Below are 22,515 nucleotides of genomic sequence, written 5' to 3'. Positions count from 1 at the left end.
GGGAAATCAGATACAGCAGGTGTTCTTTTCACATTTGTCATCACTGCAATAGTGGCAGTGTTGCCGTAGACAGGAATGTAGGGGGGAGGGTGGTCATAATCACAAGGGTAGCCTGCAGTAGGTTAATGTCAAGAGCTGAACAGTCCAGGACAGCTGTGAGGGCTCTTTTTTTTACTACACTGAGTTACTGTTCAATTTGGGGTTTTTTTCCATATAGCAGTGATTTAGAAGTTCTTTCCCACCCTCCAAAAACAATGAGGGGGATTAGGATGATGAATACAATAACACATGACAGAAGAGATGGTCACATTCTTTATTTTCATTTTAAGTCTTTAGCCATCAGTAAAGTGAATGGGCAGAAAACAACCAACTGAGCAGACAAACCCACCTTTGCTGGTTATTTCCAAATATAAATAACTGTGTGAGAACTGAAATTCAGCCAAAATAGAAAAAGGAAGCCGGGGAATTTAAAAGACAAAAGTAAGCCTAGCTGCACTCCCTTTTCATAGTGTCAGTGAAGAGGAAGTACCATAACAAAAAGGAAGCTATGGTTACATTTGATCAGACATTTATTCCAACAGTAGGCATGGAATTGCACTTTCATGAAAATGCCAAAGCTGAATCGAGTCCAGTGCACTGGGGCATTGTGCGCACTTAGCTTCATTTCTGCTGCAGCTCCTTCATTCTGTTCAGGGCACTGCCAGCCTGAAACCACTCGATCTGCGACTCATTGAAGGTGTGGTTCAGCATGATTGTTTCTTGGCTCCCATTGGGATGCTTGATGATGCATTTCAGAGGCTAAAGGAACAAGACAGTTTTATTTTCCCTTCTCTTTCAAGGGAGAAGATTATCTGAAGCTTTTCGCAGGAAAATTTCTACATGGTTTTAAAGGGCTGAAAAGGGAAAATTCCAGCCTCAGGGTGGATCTTAAAATAAAAGGTTGCAGTTCCTTCTAGGGAACACTTGTGCTTAAGTCAACAGGTCCAGGAATTCAGAGTACTGTACAAAGGTTTCTCTTAACTGTTCAGAACACCACTGGTTCTGACCCGCCCTGTGTGTCCCAGCCACTGTGTCTCACCAGGCTGGCAGGCTGCACTGCTCATCAGTGCCAGTGCTGCCTCACGAGCACACAGCTCACCACTGATCCCCATCAGTGGCATGTCCCTGCCCCCAAGTGCATGACAAGACACCCAGACAGTTACCTTTCCAGGTGCAAAGTCTTTCAACCCCACAATGCTCAGCTTATCCACAGGATGAATCTTGTTATAGTCTGCTGGATCAGCAAAAGTGAGAGGCAGTAGACCTTGCTTCTTCAGATTGGTTTCTGTGGAGAACAAACCACCAACCACACTTGTAACATCCCATTCCAGGGAAGCATGATTACCTTCTGCCTGCTCACACTACTATTCCAACAACGATTAGATTACTATCTTTGTAGCAAAATCAGCATATCCGTTGTTTGTGGCATATCCAACCAGGTATGTAACAGGAGTCCTGACAGGAGGGACCTTGCCAGCTGTCAGCAGGGAGGGTTCATGCCTGGAGGTGTTGAGCCCTGGACAAGGTATAAACACCACTTCCACTCAAACTGAACACATCCTGTTTACAAACACCATAGGGGAAGCCTGACTCACCGTGGATCCTGGCAAAGCTCTTGGTGATGATGACCCTTCCTCCCAAGTGACGTGGCTCCAGTGCTGCATGCTCCCGGCTTGATCCCTCACCATAGTTTTCATCCCCAACAACTGCCCATTTGATACCCATTTTCTGTGACAAAAGACACAGATTTACATTTGTGCAGCCACTCGAGTGAGGAATTAGCAATAAATACCCACCCACACATCTAATTTCAGCACTTCACTGATATTGCTATGCTATGACACCTTCTCCCAGAAGACTCCCTTGGGTTCTGAGAAAGGAGAGAAATAAAGGAGTTTAGTGCTTCACAGTAGTTATGCACTGCCATCCTTGCTGACAAGGGCTGAGGAGGATTGCTCTTGGGATCCAGAGCAAATACTTTCCCCTTCCTTTTCCTGCCACCTCTCCTTCCACCATGCTATGCCAGACCAGTGTTGGCACAAGCCATGACCTCTGCTCTGCTTCTGGAAGGGAGATGGAAATTTTTAACTTCTCTCTACTGAAAGAGCCAATCGAAACAACTGCCAAGTTGTCCAGAGGGTAAAAGGACATTTCTTGAGATTTGAAGCCTAGTGTTAAAGAATAAATGGGATAAGACTATAATTTATTTAAACATTAGACTGGTCAGAGGTGAAGCATTCCAGAAGGCAAGATTTAGTTAGTCTGATGACACCCATGCCTTGTAAGGTGTGCAAAGCCTAAAGGTGTTCTTCCTCTTTTGTATATGATCTCTGGTCCCCTCTGAGTCACGAGATCTTCCTCCCTCTTGCCCATAGCAGGTAGGGACAGAATCTCCTACAGGAACTGCAATCATTAAAGAAAGCACCAAGAAAATGCCTCAATGCTGAATGAATTCACAGCTGCTGTTACTTGAGAGCAGGAGGGTGAGATCCTTCTATTTGGCACAGACTGCCCAAAGTGTAAACATCCTCTTAAAATAGACGTGTCAGGGGAAGGTCTCACCTTGTAGTACCGGGCTGTGTCTGGGACTGGGCCAAACTCCTGGGTTAGCGCGTTGCGCACAGAGTTGGCTTTGCCGTTCTCGATGTTGATGGCGCCAATGAGCAGGTTGTTGGAGATGTTGTCCAGATGGCCACGGAATTTGAGCCATGGTCCGGCCGCAGAAATGTGATCAGTGGTGCATTTCCCTTTGACCTAAAGCGTAGCAGAAGAGAAGAATGTCTCAGGAAGGACTAATGTACTTGACCCTTCCTCAACTCTTGTAACTGTGAAGCATTAACTGGGAGGAGTGGTCGATACTCCAGAGGGCTCTGCAGCCCTTCAGAAAGATCTCAACAGGTTAGAGAGGCGGGCAGAGAACTGTCTGAAGTTCAGCAAGGGCCAGTTCAGGGTCCTGCACCTGAGAAAGAGTAATTCCATGCACAAGCTGCTGGGAAGCAGCTCTGCAGAGAAAGACCTGGGGTTCCTGGTGGACAACAAGCAGTCCATGAGCCAGCAGTGTGCCCATGTGGCCAAGAAAGCCAATGGCATTCTGGGGTGAATTAGGAAGAGCATTGCCAGCAGGTCAAGGTAAGTGATCCTGTCCCTCTAGTTAGCCCTCTGGAGTGCTGTGTTCATTTCTGGGCTCCCCAGTGCAAGAGAGACATGGAGCCCCTAGAGCAGGTACAGGGGAGGGCGACAAAGGTGATTAAGGGACTGAATCATCTCCTGTTCAGAGACAAATGAGAGGGGACCTTTCATTTACAATATCTGTAAGTATCTGAAGGGAGGGAGTCAAGAGTGTGGAGACTGCTCAGTGGTGCCAAGCAATAGGACAAGAAGCAATGGAGCAGAAACTGAGGCACAGGAAGTTCCACCTGAACATGAGGAAGAACTTTTTTACTGTGCAGTGACCACATTGGAACAGATTGCTCAGAAAGGCTGTGGAGTCTCCCTTATTAGAGATATTCAAGAACCATCTGGACACAATCCTGTGCCATATGCTCTGGGATGACCCTGCTTGAGCAGGGAGGTTGGACCAGATGACCCACTGTGGTCCCTTTCAAAAGAGATATGATGTGATCATCATATCTCTTTTTAACGGCATAAACCCCAGAAAAGCACATCAGTTACAGAAACAAGGCACTCTAAAGCAGAACACAGTGGTCATTCTGCATGCATTGGGTAAGAACATCCCTTTTCCAAAGGGTAAATTGCAAAAATTAGCTTAGCCATGACATCTCCTGCTGTGTTCTCACTTCCCTCAGCAGTAGGTTGTTCAGGTACAAAAAGCAATTAAGCCCTTCCTGCTACAGCCCAGCCTCCCTGCTGGGGAGCTTCAACAAGATGCCAAGTGTTACCCTCTAAGTTTCCAAACTGCACACAAGTGTTCTCAGCTTGTAAGAACAGAATTCCCAACCAGAGATAATGGCCTTCCAACTGGTAAGTTCTAAAGTGCTTATAAAGGAATTGCCTGTGTCAAAAACTTTTGCACAGCAGTATGGCCCTTGGGAGTACATCCAGCTCTGTCACTGAGAATCAGGAATGTTCCCAAAGGTCACTTCATAAGGGATTGCATTTCAGAACCTCTCACCATATCAACTGAAGTTTCCATCTGTTAACTCACCTCAGGCAGTGAGGAGAAACCCATGTCTCCATTGAAACATCAAATTGCAATGTTTAACAAGTGTGAAGTAATTTCTCTTTCTATAAAGTGGGAAGAGAACATGCATACTGATGGATGAGAAGTTCCCAATGACCTCATTTCAGACAAAATACATCTTAGAACAGTCAGTATTAGAGATGCTAATTAAAGAACCCATCCACCTTTTTGTTGTAGGTTGTAACTGGGACAAATTCTGCAGACTGCATGGTTTGGACAGGATCATATTACATGCTATACCAAGCCTGCTTTTGCATTAGCAAACCACTAGCCCAAAGGAGAAGAGTCACTGAGTTATAACAGAAAGAAATATCAGAAAGAAACACCTGGAAGAAAGGAAGAGGCCTTGCTTCCCTTTCTGTAACAACATAGTTGTAGGGGAGGGAATCAGGCATCTCAAAGGCACATCCAAAGCTTCTAGCAGTTGCTGTGCAAACCCCTGTTTAAGCAGACCTGTCATGGCTGATGCTCCCCCACTTTGTTCCTGACCTTGATGAGGATCAGCATGTCTTCTAGATCCTTGCCATCCCACTTATCAAAGGGCTCAAGGAGCTGGAGCCGCTGGCTGGTGGGGCTCACATCTACGCGCTGCCCGCTGCCATCCTTGGGAGGGTACTGGTAGGTGTCCTGGCCTGGGTCAAACTCCTTCCAAAGGAAAAAGGAAAATCATCAGCCTCAGCCATCCCACACAGCATGTGAAGAACAAGCCAATACAGCCAACTGTACCCACTCTGGCTCTACCATCATGTGTCAAGAAAAAGGTCACTGCCTGTAAGTTCCCTCAGTATAAATAAAACACTGCTAGTGTCAGGTCTTCCCTCCCTCTGCCCCCAGACAGAACAGTTACCAGTTTGGGCAGCTCATCTGCATCAGGTGCCTCTAGTTTAAACTTCTTCCCATCTGCTCCTGTCAGGTAATCTGTCTCAGGGTTAAATTTTAGAGTGCCAGCAATGGACAGGGCTGTGACAATCTGAAAGGAAAAAAAAAGGCAAATTTAAAGGCATATTCTACCTCCCATCACTTCACCTGGAAGTCCTATATCTAAGTCTCAAAGCCACCAGCCAAAAGCTACTAAATAAGGCACACTGGGCCTCTTCTGCAGGTGCCCTGAACTATTCCACAGCCCCCCCTCTGGCTGTTTCTTACCTCTGGAGAAGTCACAAATGCGTGAGTCTCTGGATTGGCATCATTGCGACCCGTGAAATTCCGGTTGTAGGATGTAACTATTGTATTTTTCTCTCCTTTCTTGATGTCCTTCCTGTGAAAGAAGCAAACATTCTCATCAGATCCAAATGGAATATTGTTTCTAGATGTCTCACTGCTAGAATCCCCCAGCTTGGTTTAGGCAGCAATCACTCTCTTAGAAACAGGAGCTGGTGCCTGTACATGTTGTCTCCCCTTAAGCACAGACCCAAAATGAATGAATGCAAACCCAAGTCAAACACTGATTCTTGCAGTAGTTTTCACAGCCCATGTTGTTCACTGTTGAACAATAATCAACTAGGCACATTGTCTTTGGATATCCCATGGTCAGCCGTGATAAAGCAACATAAAAATGTGCCTCCCAGCCCTACCACTCCAATGACTGAAGCTGGACCAATTTACTTTTCCTATTTTAAAAGGCCCACACAAACTTCAGTCCACCCTCTCATAGACAACAAATCTTTTTCCCCATTCTTTGCCTTCTACAAAAAGCCTCCAGAATGTGTGTCCATTTTGCAGCTTTATTCCCCTAAAGGCTCAATATAAATCTATAGTCCTTCTTTTTGCCTCCTCCAGTACATACCAGACAGCTATGGCTAGCTGGTTTTTAAACATTTAATTACCAGTGTGTTGTATTTACAATCAAATCAGGCTTCACAGAGCATTCTGGAAGCTAAAAGACACAGAGCTGGAGTGAGGTCCATTTGTCATTTTACCTGTCCCACTGGCCGATGCATGGCCCACAAGCATTAGCAAGAACCAGCCCTCCAACTTCTCGAAGGATTTTTGCCTGGGGGCAGAAAACAACTTTGTTACCATAGAATGCCTGGAATGAGTTTCTGGGGTTGCTCTTTTGGGGGAAGAAGACACTAACAGGAAGCACTGAGCCCAAGAAAATTCCCTTCCTTGTTTGTTTTGAGCCACTTTTATAAATACATGGGGTTTGACTGCAGTAAGACTGTAAGTTAAGACTGGGGCAGAGCACAGGATGACTTGCCATGATGTTCCCATTCTCAACCTGCTTCAACTGGAGCAACCCAGCTACTTACAGACATCTGACTGAAGTGCAGTGCCTGGTCTGATTAATATTCTAGAGACTTGCTGTCCATGTAAGGACAGAACTGGCAACAGTGCAGGCAAGTATGTGTGCCTGCTCAGTCTACTCAGCAAACAACTCAATGAAGGGGGCAGCTGGTAAGGAAAGGTATGACTTGAAAGGTAGGACTTGGTTAGAAGAGCCATCAAACATTGGCTGGACATATCCATATGTAAAGACTTGGTCCTCACACTATGACAGCATCTAAAATTTACTAAATAGTAAAGCTAATTAAAACAACATTTTATGCACAGAAAGTAGGTAACAGTTCCTCAACAGACACATTCCTTTTAAAGCCAGTATGAATTCTGCCATAAATTTGGTCTAAATTGGGAACCACCTTCCAACAAAAGAGCATGCTCTCTTTATATGTTGGGATAAAAGTAGATTGCAGCCTTTTGTCAGCCATGGCCATCTATCCTAGGAGCATGAGGTATCCCTTGCTATACTTTTCTCTCCTCAGGGCCCCAGTTTCTGACAACTGCCTCAGCCTTGTTCAGTTCTAATCCTGTTTTTACATGCCCAGGTAGTAAAGATATCAGGTCAAAACACTGTCAATATGATGGCAGAACCCACAGGCACAGTAGCACAAGACCAGCTACATCAGTAATTGCACCTCCAGCAACAAGTGAAGACAAAGTTCAGGAGGTTTCCATTAGTTAACTTGGCCCCCTGAGTACTGTCCTGAAGAATTTAACCCTTTCTGTTTGGAAGTGCAAAGAGCAGCCATACTCACATAACCGTCCCTTTCAATGGTGGCACGGATCTGCTCTGAGCCTGGTGTGATGGTGAACTTGGATTTGCACTTCAATCCATGTGCAAGCGCCTGTTTTGCCACCGCTGCAGAGCGTCCCATGTCCTCATAGCTGGAGTTGGTGCAGCTGCCAATCAAGCCTATGGTGTTTGACAGAAACAGGGGGTGGTTACTGCAGCCCTGGTACTTGGAAGATTCTCCCTGATCCGTCTCCCAGAAGAATGAACAAGGGATAACCACCTTTTCTGTTGATAAGGAAACTGAAAGGGTTTCAGGTACCAACACTGCCAAGCCTCCCAGTGATATAGTGTGGTCACAAGCAGTCTCTTGTCCAGCTCTGGAGGTTGCACAGTCAGAACACACTACTCAGTCACTAGTCTAATCTGACTAGGTTACTGTTTTACAAGACCTGAGTGTCACCTACTTGCACTTTGGTTAAGCAAATAACCAAAGAGAGGTATTGTTCCACAAAGACAGAAAAAGCTTTAAATCAAGATGGCAAGAAATGGAGGAAAAAGAAAACATCTTCAGTATAGAATGAAGACCACACAAGGACATGCTGTACCATCCTGACAGCATTCTGGTGCTAAGCAGCAAAATAAAAATTCTCTCAGTTACAGCTACTGTAATTGTATCCTATTTGTAACACTTCCCACAGGGGACATGGCTTTACAATGTATTTCCATTCTTTTCATTCCTTCCTCTGCTCCATGAGCAACAGTTGAGAAGTCAGCCCACAAACTACCATCCCAAAAGCAAGTACATAAATTTACAAGCCTGCTTTTTAGGACAGCAAGCACTAACTTTACTAGGTCCCAAGAGTTCAACAGTCAACTGCTGGGAGTGCTGACAATCATGCTCCAGACAACTCTCTGCAACAGGTAAATCCATACCACAGACTTTTAATAAAAATGATCTTCAATGGGTAACATTCCTGTCAATCCAAACATTCAAGCATTTCAAAAATGGAAGAAACCTGGTGTACCTCTTGAGATTAAAATCCCTCCTACTATCCTGGATCTCATCCTACACACTTGGCCCATGTGGTCACTACTTTTCCCAGAAAATATATATGGCCATGAACAGATGACACTGCACCAAAGTCAAAGGACATACAGAAGCACTGAAAAAACCAGATCCCAAGCTATTAGACCAACAGCTTATCCCAAGACAACAATGTTTATGCCACAAGTACAAAGGCAGAGGAAAGAGCAAATGCTACCCACCAACTCTGATATCAACAGGCCAGCCCTCCTTTTCTGCCACAGCACCAATATCTGACACAGGGTGCGCCAGGTCTGGTGTGAAAGGTCCATTGATATGCGGTTTCAGCTTTAAGAAACAGTGACAAAGTCAGAAATCACAGCAGCAAAGAATAACCCCAAAACACAGCAGCAAATCAATTCCTTTCACAGCTCTATCTGGTAGTTGTTTAACTAAGATTCTCCTACATGAAAACTGGAGCACAAGCTGTAGGTAAAGCAGACCTGAATGTATTTCACACGTTCTAGCACAGCACCAGGGGTGTTGCATCAAACTCCCAGCTTGGTCTTCAGTCACACAAAGCAGTCACATCACAGCATTCAAAATGGAAAGAAGAAATGAAGTCTTACCTCACTGAGGTTGATTTCTATCACCTGGTCATAGTGACAACCAGAATCTGGTACCAAGTGTTGCTTGAATTCATCTGCTAGTGCAGCTATATCTGGAATAAGAAAGAAAGAAGATCTGAAAAGTGTAGCAAATATGAGGGAGAAAAAGAAGTCTAGAAAACTAAACACAGGGGGGTCAACTGTGTAATTCCCCAGCCTCTTCATCTACAGACTCCCTGCTTGTAGCAGATGAACTACAGGACCACACAAGGTCAAAAATCTCATCAGACAACACTGTAGGAGAATACTGCTCCCAGAATACACCTTCACATGAAACCCATACTTCTACCCACTTCAACTCCTAAATCCTCTTACCAGCTCTCCCAGTCTTGCCCAAGTATTTCTTCATGCGTTCATTGTAAGGGAAGACCGACGTGGTAGCTCCAATTTCAGCCCCCATATTGCAGATTGTTGCCATTCCTAGAGAAGTGGGAGAAGAGACCATGGGGTCAAATGAGAAAGTCCAAGGCCACTCAATTCTCCAAAAGTCAGTATATGCAAAAGACAGCAAAGCTAGAAGAAATCAGGGCATCAGCCACAGAAACCTAAAGCCAAAGCTGAGAGGACACTGACAATATAATGGCTGGGTCAGCCCCCTATGCTTCTGATCAATACAGTGCATGTGACCAGACTCTTGTGGAAGGAATGAGCCAAAAATTACACTGATACATGCAGATACTGATATAACAAGGAACTCCTGTTTGCACCGAGCATCAAATAATTTACAGCAGTGAGCAGTGTCTCTGCTACCTTCAATGAGTGTCCTGTCCCTCCCACCATCTCATTTGTTTTCACTGGAGGAGCCAGACATGTGTGAGAAATTTAATGGACTGAATAAAATGCTTCCAGTGACAGAACACAGCACATCCCTTTCAAGCACACAGCAATGAAGCTGTAGAAGCTCCTGTTTTACATTTAACAAGCTAGAAGCAGATATAAAATTCCTCTGATTTCATAGAAGAAAAATCCCAAATTGCTCTCAGTTTGTAAACCAAGTATTCTAAGTTGTAGCCAAGTCATGCAAACTGATGGAAGTCCAGCTTGAAGGCTGCACATCAAGCTGAAGGAAGGCATTTCTTGTAACTTAGTCCTAACTAGGATATTACAGAGAACTACAATTTTTGCTAGTTCAAATTCAGCACCCAAGATCCACAGTTAGCTAGTATAAACTGTGTGATACAAACTGCCTTCTGGTCTCAGAACCTCTGCTCTTTGTTTAGCAGCTGTCACACATATATTCCCATTAAGCTGGTTCTTTTTTCTATTCACAGCCTATTTTAGGCTGAAATGAATACAACATTCATTTATTGCTGACATCTCCACCCTCTAAGTTTACACTGGAATACATCCACCCTTATTCTTATCCTCACACACCATCTTACAGGATTCTTCACAATTAACCATTCCATGTTCTCAAAATCACAAGAAGATTTACTGGAGAGAGGTCACTGAGAGGGAGTGCTATCTTGTTACACCACTCTTTCAGTTCGCCATGTACAAACTGCTGGGCCAGGCTAAGGGAAAACATTTGGTACTTCTTGTTTGGTTCCCTTCCCAGCCTCCACAGATAACTCAACACCCAGCTCGACCAATAATCCACTCAGATAAGATATCTGTGTTGACTTACCTGTGCAGGAGATTGAATCCACACCCGGCCCATGGTATTCAATGATGGCGCCTGTTCCACCCTTGACAGTGAGGATGCCAGCCACTTTCAGGATCACATCTTTAGGAGAAGTCCAGCCTGAGAGCTTGCCAGTCAGCTTTACACCAATAACCTGAGCAACACCAACGAGGGAAAAAAAATACTGGCATCACTTCCTGTCAGAAAGGTAACAGTACAATATACCCCACAGTTCTGCTGTGGGGTATATTCTTGTCACACTTATATACACAGTGCTTGAAAATCAATGCTCCTTACACATCATGCATCTCACCCTTGGCATCAAAGCTTCATATTCCTTCTGCCCCTACCTTTGGGCATTTGAGCTCCCAAGGGATTCCTGCCATGACATCCACAGCATCAGCTCCACCCACACCAATGCAGATTCCGCCCAGGCCACCTCCGTTGGGGGTGTGAGAGTCTGTGCCGATGAGCAGAACCCCGGGGTAGGAGTAGTTCTCCAGAATGATCTGAAAATAAAAATGGATTGTTTGCTTGCTTGTTTTGTGGGAAAGAAGGGGGAAGACAACAGAAAGAAAACAAAAACAAGAGTTTAGATCAGTTTGTATTTGCAGATTTCAATAGCAAGAAAATAACTGAATTTGGGCTGGATTGGAAATTTTGATCTCTTTTGTTTCAAACTCCTTGTAGAAGACGTAATGACAAAACAAGGTACCAAGTCTCAGCCCCAGGATCCTTGCTCATCGCAGGATAATAAAAAAATTAGAAAACGATCTCCTCTTTTTCCTTCCAGTTTAGGCTTTTGCTAAGGTGCCACCTTTGTTAAGCCTCAAGAGTCTGTTCCATAATCTCCATACCCTTGTTAACAGCTGAGAAAGTCAGTTCACTGATCCAATGGACTAATCCTCCCATAGCCTTTGTGCTCCATAGCAGTAGAATACCAACAGGCTCCTCCAATCCATGCTGCCAGCCAAAACTCAATTACATAGAGGAACTTCTCACCAAGACACTGCCCTTCCCTTACTGATGCTACCAGTTCCATGAAAGACTTTTCAACTATCAACAAAACCACACAATCATTCACAATGAAAAAATGAGATTTCTGTGGTAGCAACACTCAAGAGAACTCAAGCTAATGAACTTCTCACTGCATATGTGCCACACCAGCACTAGGAACAGCCTTTCTGGGAAGCACAGAACTCACAGCACATGCATCACAGAACAGCTTGAACAGAACTAAGGCAGTCCTTTACCAAAAAGACCAAGGCTTTGCTTTCAGAACTTTCAGCTTTATATTCTTGTAGCCATATCAACCTATTTGTGTGAGAAGAGTCGCTCTCAAGGCCTCACTTTGGCACAGTTGTACCTGAAGCTACACAACAGGACCAGTTTCCTCCAGCCAGAGAAAGTCAGCCACAAGAAGACTGGTAACCTCAGCACAGAGCTATGCTGCCACATGACAGATGTTACGAGTGGCTTTGGAACACAAATGACCCGAGGTGTTCCCATAACCTTTTGAAGAGTTCATCCATTGCGTCACATTAAGTAAAGGTAACCTTAGTAACTCATTTTGTAGCTAGGAAAACATAGCAGAGAGCTCTTGACTGCACCTGGTCACAAGTTCCCTGCTGACAGGAGGCTTACCAGACATCCATTCTCCTCTCCCCTCCTTTTGCTTCATGCTGCTCTTCAACTTTTGCTGCCTGAGACTCAGAGGAACAATGAAAAATGACTACTGGACCCTCAAAGCAAACCAACTGCAAGCAAGTTAGGGACATCCTGACAGAGGTGTTTGCTTTAAAAAAACAAAAAGCCTCATCAAGTGGTAAATTATTTCAGGACTGTCACATTCTTTTTTAGATCCAAGTGTAATAACAAGAGAATCTCAGACTTGGAAACTGTTTTGCATTTTATTCAAATTCACCTAGCAACTCCTTATGTGTTGCCACTCCTGAGTACTTGAAGTATGCTGCTCTGTTGTGTCCTCATATACTCTTCTGGGTTTTACAGAACTAAATGCATACATAATAATCCTAAAAAAAAGTATGTTCCCAAGGCTGCTTTCCTTACCACCAAAAGCAATTCACATTAACCCTATGTAGCCAGCTTCATGGCCTCACCTTACAGTCTCAATTGTACTAGGAGGAGCCAGCCCACAAGCAGTTAAGGTATTTCAAGCTTCTGTAATTCACATGGCATGCTGTTGGCACTACCTAATGATACATCAGGTTACAGTTTGACCAAAATAACCTTTAAAAAAACTCCACTGTGGTCAAGATAACTGAGACAGCAAGTAAGAAACCTCGCCTGCCTCGAGCAAAGCAAGTTGTTTCCCTAAACCAGTGAAATTCTCTGAAGATTTGCACTTGAGCTCTCTCTCCACCCTAAGGTGAAAGACCCACTCATGTTCAAAGACTGCAAACACACACACACTTTACCTGGTGAATGATTCCTGACCCAGGTTTCCAGAATCCCACTCCATACTTGGCACCAGCCGTTGACAGAAAGTTGTACACCTCCTGGTTTATGTCCTATTCACATAGGGAAGCACAGAGCATTAGTACCCCATTTTGTTCTTCCATACAGCAAAAGTTTGTTCAAACACATTCCTTTCTTTCACATGCCTGCCTGTAGTTTGCTTCCTAGTTCAGGAGCAGCTGGAAGGAGTTGCACATAATTTTTAAAATCAACAGGTTAAGATTAAGACTGTTTGACAGACAGCTGTAACAGACCATTTAATTGCATCCCACTTGTAGCTCTACTAAAAGTTTTTTAGTTTCTAATTCCAAACAGCACAATTTAAGGAAAACCCTGCCAATAAGACATTTTAAAATGCTGTGCTCACTTTCCCTATTCTCAGGGGGTTTTTTTAACCTGTTTCCCTCACTCATTCTAGCCCCTCCTTCCTTCTCTACCGGGTGCTCTTTTTCCTATACAGATGCTTTGGAGACATTTCAAATCCCTTAGATAAATATTCTGGCTTTATTTTTACAGATTAAGAAATGGAACTGGAAGTGTTCACTGCCAGGGGAGTTGGTGAGTGTCATTTGTCATTCTAGCAAGTCCCCTCTTTAAGACTCACACAATGCTGTCCTTCTTGCTGCACTGTCACCATTGTTGGTGGACGTCACACCGTGAAATTGGCTTGTGAGAAAAACCATGGTTGCCAAGGAAGTATGACACTATTATATCCTAACAGTTCTTGGCAGAAGAGTGCTGGAGTAGATAAGATAAGCACTAGAAGTAGAGAATTTCTTAAAGACTGTTCTCATGCAGCTAAGCTTCAGAATAAAGGGAAAGGGGAAACGAGATAATTGATGAATTGTCTCAGCACACATTTGCTGAAGTTTCCCAAGAGGCTGCAGCAGCTCTTTAAGCCTTGTTTTCCACTGGGAGTTGGGTCACTCCACTCTGTTTGTGCATCCCTCCCCCAGTAAACCCAAACCACCCTCTGGCCTGCCAGCATTCATTGTGTGCCAGCTGGCAGCAGCAGAAGCCAGTCAGAAGAAGGCAGGACCTTTACTTGCTTTGCTCAGAGTGGATGGCAAAGAAGGGACTCAGCTCAATTCAGGGCTGCAGCAAATATAATTGCACTATGGAGAATAAGTGCAGGAATAGGGGAAAACAGGAGGTGAACAGGAGAAAAGAAATTGTCTGATTTAGTTAAGTCTCAAACTGTTAATTGCACAACTTAGGACTGAGACAAGCAGAGCAAGAACTCCCCAAGTCACTCCTGAGTGGTGCAAGTTGCTTTACTGTGGCCCACTGAAGAAAGCCAAAAGCAGATACTTCAACACCACAAGTGCTGTGTGAGGATATGGACTAAAATCTCAAAATGCAGCTGACTCCTGTTTACTGTTGGTAAATTCTGGTATCAACATTCCAGGTGCAATTCCTCCTGGCTCTGACAGTGGACTTTGGCTAAGCCACTTGGAGTAACAAGATTTCCTTGGCAGATGCATTGTAGTATGTTGGTCAGAGATAAATGTGTCTATAGATTACAGAAACTCATTTGGGGAGGAATAAGCAGTAAAACAGTTGAGCAGAAAATTTTAAAATGGCACTGTATCAGCACTTTGAACTTCCCACATAGCAACACTTTGAAATTCCCACATAAAACCCAACATCCTACATACTTTTACACACTTTTATACTATACTCATGAGCCATGAAAGCTGCACATGATTCAGTTATTGCTCTTCAGATAATCAGTAGCAAATGGTTTGGGAAAGTAACTACTTGCCTCCCCCTCACAGCGGAGGACCAGTGCAATGCAGGCATATGTGCATTAGGTTTTTCATACTGCCATACTGCAACATAGAGTAATCTGACTTCCTTTTTTTCCCTTGGAAATCATTTTTTCTCTTCTTTAGCTGAAATATCTTCTCTAGAACACACATGATCTAGGCTTCCATCACTAACAACTTAAGACTAGCTTTTCCCACATTCATGGTCCTTTAAACCATGTAATGGATGAATCTGAGATTAAAAACTCCCAAAAATCCATTTAGTCTGTTTCTTCATTGCATCTGACCTACAGAGCTGACCACCACAGGCACTGTTACCATATCTGATTCCTGGCTGTCCTTATGGGAAAAAAATTTAAAATAAGCTCATCCTTCAACTGGAAGGACATTTTCAAACAGACAGAAGTTACGCCTCTGCAATAGTGACCTTGGCTCTCTGAAGATCCTTTTCACCGCCTGCCTGGGCCTCGATGAGGTGATCACAGTGGATGGTGGAAGGCACAGCCACCTTTGGCAGCCCGCTGCTGATGAACTGGAGCATTGCCATCTGAGCTGTGGCGTCCTGCATGGCCACGCGGTCGGGCCGTAAGCGCAGATAGGTCTTGCCGCGCTCGATCTCCTGCTTTGCTGGGTCATCCAGGTGTCCATACACAATCTTCTCAGACAAGGTCAGGGGGCGGTCAAGCCTGCGGAGAATAATTTTAGTATCTGCATCTTGTGTACTTCAACATTTGCCATTTTAGGTATGTAACAGAATGCTTCCCTCTATTGCTCAGACTGTTAAGACCTATTAGCACAGAGAAACCTCCATGCTCTTCTTACAGCACTAAAATATCAACTGGCACATGGTTAAACAAGGGTTCAGTTCATAAAGTTCAAAAACATATAAATTGATGTCATTTTATGCTTTCTTTTCTAATCTTCCTATACTGTAAAAGAAACACTGACTGCTCACTTCAAGACAGCAAATGTAGAGGTGAGACAGAGGTCAGACTCAATTCATAAATATCAGATCCCACAGCAAATACAACTAAGTGGAGCTTCATGACCTCAGACCTTTCATTCTGCAACTGTATCAGCTGAGGAATCTATTTATGTATGTAGCAAGATCTTCTGAGAAGTAACTAAATCAACACAACAACTTGAAATGAGAACTACCACATTTAACAAAGGACACAAAGACTGAAGGACAAGTCATACAAACCATTGCCACAGTAAGTGGAGCAGGAATGACAAATTAGCAGGCACACAAGCCTCTATCAGCAGATTAAGGTCACTATGTTTACACAGGCTATGAATTCCTAGCCCTTTGTTCCATGCCTAACACCTAGAGCAGAACACAGCACAAAGAAGCATTAGCCTGTAACAACCCTGAGCCACGCGCTGCTGCCCCAGAAAGAAGCAAAGGGCCAATGTAAAGACTCCTCAACGAGGGTATTAAACAAAGAGGATGGAGACCTTTCTAGCGCCTCCTCTGCACTGGCCTGCTTCTCTGCACGTTGCAGTGCTTCATCACATCCTTCAACCCTTCCCACAGTGCCCCACCACTATAAGGAGACACTACAACTCATGCTTCACTATATTTACAACTGCCACAGTTCAGTGCTGCTTTTCCTGGTAAACATTCCTTGTGCCAGGGCCCCACAACAATTTTTTCTTCCTCTCCTGTCACTGCAGAACTGAATTCAATACCCTGACCCCTCCCTTCTTCCCTTCTCCACTCTTACCTCTTACGGACAATGTTGATGTTCTTCTCCAGTTTTTCATAGTTGATGTATTCATTAGGTTCAAAGTGGCTCATGGCCACCTTGGCCCGCTGGCACAGGACAGGAGCAACATGGTAGCGTCGTACCCCACTGTTCAAGGCATGCTGAAAAAAAGGAGAGTATTAAAACTGGAGCCCTGCAGAGTGAATTTCTGTAACATAGCAATTAAAAATGTTATTCAGTTTTTGTTACTGGGATTTTACAGACTGAGGAACACAAAGGCACCCAAATATATTTCATCATACAATACTCCGTATTATCTTAAACAGTCCAAGTACCCAGAGACGCTAAAGTACCCAGAACAGGTAGCATTTACTAAATTATTCCACCTTTTTCTTTGTTGCACCAGAAGCCTTAGGCTTTCAAATGAAAAATCCGCTTTCAGGCAATGATGAGCCAATTCTCAAGAAAGCACCAGTCTGCCATGCTCCTGACACATGAGGGTCATGGTGAAGAACCAATGCTGTTTCTAAAGCAAACTATCTCTAGGTTTGTATTTGCTTCCTGGCATTGAGTTGACATTGAAATTGACATTAGCAGGAGATACAGCACCAGCCTGGACACGCCCCTGTTCCACCATCACATACTAAGTTTCCTGGGCAGGATCCCCCATACTGCTACAAAATGTATTAAATATCTACAAAGGAGACTTTGGTGTACAGGCCTGGTCTACAATGTAACACAGAGCAGGAGAAGCAAGATGTGGAAAAAACTCACCAGCTCCACCAGCCTGGCTGGTGCTTTTTCCTCGCTCTCACAAAGGCACCCTCACCTTTTGCCTCTGAAAAACTTTGCACTTATCCTACAGGTGAGTTAGCTGCATGACAGGTGAACTATACTATGAGCTGAATGCATCAGCAGAAAGTGCCAGGGGAAAAAAAAAAAAACAAATTTACTTGGCAGCCTCCACAGTGAGACAGTTTCCTGGAACACAGGAGAAGGGCAGGCTATGGCGAGGCACCTTTACAGCACCTGACCTGAAAGAGACGGGTCAGTGCCCAGGGCTAAAAGCTCTCACGCAGCTTTGAAAATTGAGTCAGACAGCGGCCTCCAGAAAAACTTCCAAGGATTTGGCACACACATTTCTTACATGCTTTCAAAGTCTCACTCATCAGCATCAGAAGTTTGGAAACAGACTGAAGAAAAGAGTTCAGAACTCTTCCTCCTCCAGCATTATACCTTAATCTCAATCCCGCTTTTTCTATTCATCCGCTATTTCAGGGTTATGAAGTTTTGATAAGTACAGGTTAATAAATGTAGCAGTGTTACACTAAACACCCCTTTTGCATGTGTGATTGTAAATATTCCTTGTTCAAAACACAATCATTGTACCTACCACTGGGGTTATTTTTACCACTGTCAAAAAAAGCCTAGTTAATTCTTTAAACCTGTTCAAACATTTTAATGTTTCCCTGTGAATATTGTTTCCAACTTTCTTGTTACCAGCATTGAAAAGACTGCCTGAAATAATCACAATAAAAGAGACATCACCAATTTTTATCAAAATCTCTTGTTTTATTGTCCTTTTGATAACACTTTTTAGTATCTTTTGCAACAAAAATTTGGGGAAAGCTAGGCAAAATCACACTACTCAGCACACTAGCAAGAAGGGTGCAGTTTGCATTTTCACCAAGCTATCCTCAGCCATTATAGAGAGAGCTTTTGGTAGAAGCAGGAAAGACTTACAGCAGCTATACACCACCATTCTGAAAGAGTACCTGAGAGAAGGGAGCCTGGTGGTACAAAGAGGGCACTGCTCCTCCATGAGTGCATGGGAAGCCCAGTCATCAAATTTCACTGTGCTGCACTTTAATCCTAGAACTTCCAGAACTTATCACAGGTGTCAGACTTAGACCTTTCCTTCTTCCACCAGCAAAAAACAAAAAAAAAAAACCCCTACAACAACCACCCACACCAATACAAACACCACCCAGCTTCTCATTGTTTAACATACAAACTAGGCAAAGCTGCTCTTTACCTAGTAGCCACATAACTTTTATGTTTGCTTTGTTCTAGCCTTTTTTTTTTTTTACCTCACAAGATATTCAGTCTTGTGAAAGTCTCCAACTGCTGGAGTGGCTGGAAAAAAAAACACTGAGCTATTTAATCACTGTTCATGGAAAAACAATCTCTTTCCCAGGCCAGGAAATGTAGTGTGGTTTAACACAATAATTTCTTCTTAATTCATCATAGAGAAGAACAGATATGCAAATAAAAATAATAGCACAGGCTTCATTGCATCTTAGTCTTGCCTGGGACCAAAGCTGATTAAAATAGAAATCTGAAGCAGGGCACTCCAAAAAGAGGTACAACAAAACTTTTCAAACAAAATTCAGGTAAAATCTTTTCTGTTTGAACATACATGTCTATGGGTCTTTTCACTTCATGGAATGGTACAAGGAAATGTAACATTTTTTCTAATACTATGTCAGTGTTCAGCTGGTAATCAAGATCAGCAATACAAAGTAGTTGAATCCTGCTGACCACAGCTTCAGACCATCAAAAGCAGGAAGAGTGTTTAAGGTGAAGGATTCTGTCTGGACTTGGAGAAGTCTGGAAAAGTGAAGGTCAGTTTCTGTAATGGCCAATATGAACCAGGGAAAATAACTGCCTAAACCAATCAGCTTCAGCAGACTAGACAAGCATTTTTCTCTACATAAGAATTTTAAAAGGCACCTATTTAAAAAGTGCCATCTTCATTTTACCAGGATATAAACCTAATCCTGTATTTCTGCTGGGAACTCATTTGACTCAATATGGTTCTGCTCACGTTGGCACCCAGCAAGTTTAAGGCTCCACCACCACCCACCACCAAGCAACCAGTATAAACTGCCTGGTTCTAAAGTCTGAACTCTCCTCACAAAGAATCTACACTATATCTCTCATCACACCTGTCTATTCTCCATGCCTGCCCTTCTCCTACTGCATCCTCAGAAACAGGGTGGGAGAACTGCAACATGAAGGAAAAGTCACAAGCCTGACAGTTCCCAGTTTGATTCCCTCTCACTCTTCTCTGAGAAGGAATGTACTGGTAATTTGTGGGGGCTTCCATTGTGTTTTTTTAGTCAGCGCTGAGAAGTGCCTCGAGCCCAAGAGCCAAGGGAAATAGGAGATCTATAAATTTATAAATTTTCCCTTTTATCCAGGAACTGCTTATTTCCAGGCTGGCCAAACAGCTGCCCAGTGACGTCCTCTCACCTGGCACTGAATCCCTTATTCCAGTTTGCAGTGTCCAGTAAAAGGAATGGCAATAATCATTACAGGGCTCCTAAGCCTAATGGTGTTTCATGAAGTGAAAAGCTTCCCTTAAAGACAGAAGAAAGCAAATTAAATAAATGGGTCACTATTTCTGAAATCTCTGTAAGGAAGCTAACACTGCTCTTTACAAATTTTAAGGTAGCTATCATGCATTTAGCTCACTACAGTGAATGTTCCAGGTGCAAGGGGAGTCTGAATTCAGAAAATAACTTCATTTTGGCAGCCGGTAAGGCACAATGAGCCCAGTGAGAAAAGCTCATGTTCAAAAAAATAGCAACTGTTATGTGAACTTCTATCTGGGAAATCTGTCCTAGAAATCCCAGCTGAAACCCAAAATACCATCTTTCCTCATTTTCCCTGATCTAAGAACACCGGCCAAGATTCCAACATTCACCATGATTCAGCCTAAAGAAAAAAAAAAAAAAAAAAAAAAGGCAGCATGGTATAATCAAATTGTAAATGCAGGCTCATTTTCTAGACCCACCTCAAAAGAGCAACCACAATTATGGTTCTGAAGATCAGTTTAGCCCTGATGCACAAAACTGCCCACGCATAATTTTGGTACTTACCCACAATGCCTTCAATAAACCTGATATTTCAGGCAGTTTAGAGCTTTACAGTCCTCCCTCTCAGTCAATGTGGCTTGAAAAATGGAATGCTACTAAAGGCATCATTTCAGGTAGGCAGAAAAGAGATCTTGACCCTTTGAGACTATTAGAACTTTAAATAGGACAGTCAGTCCAAATCAGGTTAATTCCAATTTATTTCCCTCAGAGGCAAGCTTTCTCTGCAGCTCCAGCTCCAAAACAGTTCCAGGATGGGAGGCACACAGAACCAACAGCAGCAATGTGTGCCATGCTCAATGCTGGCACTATCACAGTGATTGACAAGATGATGCCCATAGTCATTAATCTCTAGGCTGCTACACAGGGGCAAAAATCCCCTGGCTCCTAAAGACATCACCTAGAGGCATGTGTGATCAGCATCACAGATTTAGTCCTTCACAGGGGGAAAAAATATGTATCCCTTGCCTGATAATAGACAACAACCTCCTGGAATGCTAAATTCCCCATGTCGACTGTGCCAGCACAGCCTTTGTTTTGCATCATACAATATTCATTTTAGCAAATGATTGCTTGTTCTCATGCAGTGTCACAGCATAAAACAAGAACCAACTCATTACCCTAATAAAAGGTTTGCCTTCATTTTATTAGTAGTCATTTCTGTTCAAAGTACAAACTGAAAACTATTTAATAAGTAAGAACAAGTATGCCAACCTAACTGAAATTGTGCTGTTCTGTAACTTTCATTTAAATTTAAAAGCTACTACACTTTTCTAAAGCATCTACCTCTGAAGTAGGATAGTAATTACCAAACTGGAATTAAGATTCACAGAATACTTTTAGAATACTAAAAGCCAACCAAATTCTTCAGTTCCCTAAGCAAGGGGAACACATTGGCCAAGGTCACAAGTGGCAAACTGAGAAGTTACACTCCCTGCCTTTATCACAAGGGAGCAAAGGCTTCCTTATCCCTTAGCAGCCCTAAACAGAAAATTGCACCCGGTATTTGCCTTATAGGCCTTAAAAGATACGAAAACTTTATTACTGAGTAGACACTAAACATAACCAAGTCTTAAGGAAGGCAATCTCTGTGACAAGATCACATTACTGGTGAAGGTGAGTTTTAGAGGTCATGACAGACAAGACTACCAGAGTCTTTATCACAGCCCCGGGAAAAAAGGTAATTTTTGTGTCTGACCCGCCTGCTTCTTCAGCCGTCCTAGTTCCCCACACAGAGAGACTGGGACCTTTGTCACCCAGAGGCCTCTGTTTGTACTAAAAGGAGGATTTTGGAAGCAAAGCAGCCAAAGGACAGCTCACTCACACAACAAGGAGTCACCTTGTGCTGCCGCATGCCCGTAAGGAGAAGTAATAAAAGACGAGGGAAAGAAAAATGCCTGCCCCGGGGAAAGACCTTTTATTCACCGTTCGGCCCCGCGCCCTCGGGCTCTGTGCCCTGTTAGGCCCGGGGCTCTGACAGCGCCTCCAGCCCACCGCAGCGGGGCCCGGGCACACGGGGGAGGCGGCGGCGCCAGGCCGCGTCCCCGCCGCCCCGTTCACCTTGCACTCACCTTGACGGCCGGCCGGGCCCGGTGGCGGGAGACGTCCTGCCCTAGGGACCGAGCAGCGGCCACGCCGCCGCCGCCAAAGCCGCGGCCGCCCCACCATCGCCATGGAAACAGGGCGTGGGGCCGCAGCGGGGACACGCTGACCTACACGCGGAGGCGGGGACGGCCCGACCCCGAGGCTGCGGGCGAGCGGCCGCCCTCGTGGCCGCCCAGCGGGCAGCGATCCCGTCCCTGCCGCAATCCCCGCCGCCCGTCCCGCCCGCTGCCCGCCCCGCCCGCCGCCGCCGCTCACCCTCAGCCGAGCCGCCAGCACGCAGTACGGCGCCATTTTGTTCACTGACAAAGATGGAGTCGCGCCGCGATGGCGTCACGCGGCCCCTTTGACATCTCCGGCGCGCGCGCGGAGGCGTGGCCGCGCGGGTCCTGGCAGGGAGACACCCGCGACAGGAGAGGGTCCTGTGCTACCACGAGGGGCTCCTCTGGGCGGGGGAAGGCTAGAGAAGGGGTGGCTTTAGGGGGAGAGTTTATCTCGGCATCCCTCGGC

General features: G+C 44.4%; 1 protein-coding gene across 1 annotated transcript; it reads right to left on the bottom strand.

Moving 5' to 3' along the window:
- Positions 1–299: 299 nt before the first annotated feature.
- On the bottom strand, positions 300–22,397 carry ACO2 (aconitase 2). Its single transcript, XM_063154624.1, has 18 exons — positions 22,264–22,397; positions 16,544–16,686; positions 15,244–15,502; positions 13,008–13,100; positions 10,920–11,078; positions 10,573–10,723; positions 9,261–9,365; positions 8,907–8,998; positions 8,520–8,625; positions 7,276–7,433; positions 6,160–6,233; positions 5,387–5,498; positions 5,088–5,210; positions 4,730–4,885; positions 2,602–2,793; positions 1,635–1,767; positions 1,203–1,324; positions 300–798 (listed from the first exon to the last, which is right to left on the bottom strand). Exons 1-18 carry the CDS (start codon positions 22,297–22,299, stop codon positions 661–663), a joined length of 2,352 nt encoding a protein of 783 aa, XP_063010694.1. The 5' UTR covers positions 22,300–22,397; the 3' UTR covers positions 300–660.
- Positions 22,398–22,515: the final 118 nt, after the last annotated feature.

This window comes from Melospiza melodia, chromosome 4 (genome assembly GCF_035770615.1).
Source record: "Melospiza melodia melodia isolate bMelMel2 chromosome 4, bMelMel2.pri, whole genome shotgun sequence".
In the NCBI taxonomy this organism is placed as follows: domain Eukaryota; kingdom Metazoa; phylum Chordata; class Aves; order Passeriformes; family Passerellidae; genus Melospiza; species Melospiza melodia.
Note: the sequence above shows the minus strand (reverse complement) of the source record. Positions and strands in the feature narration are given on the sequence as shown.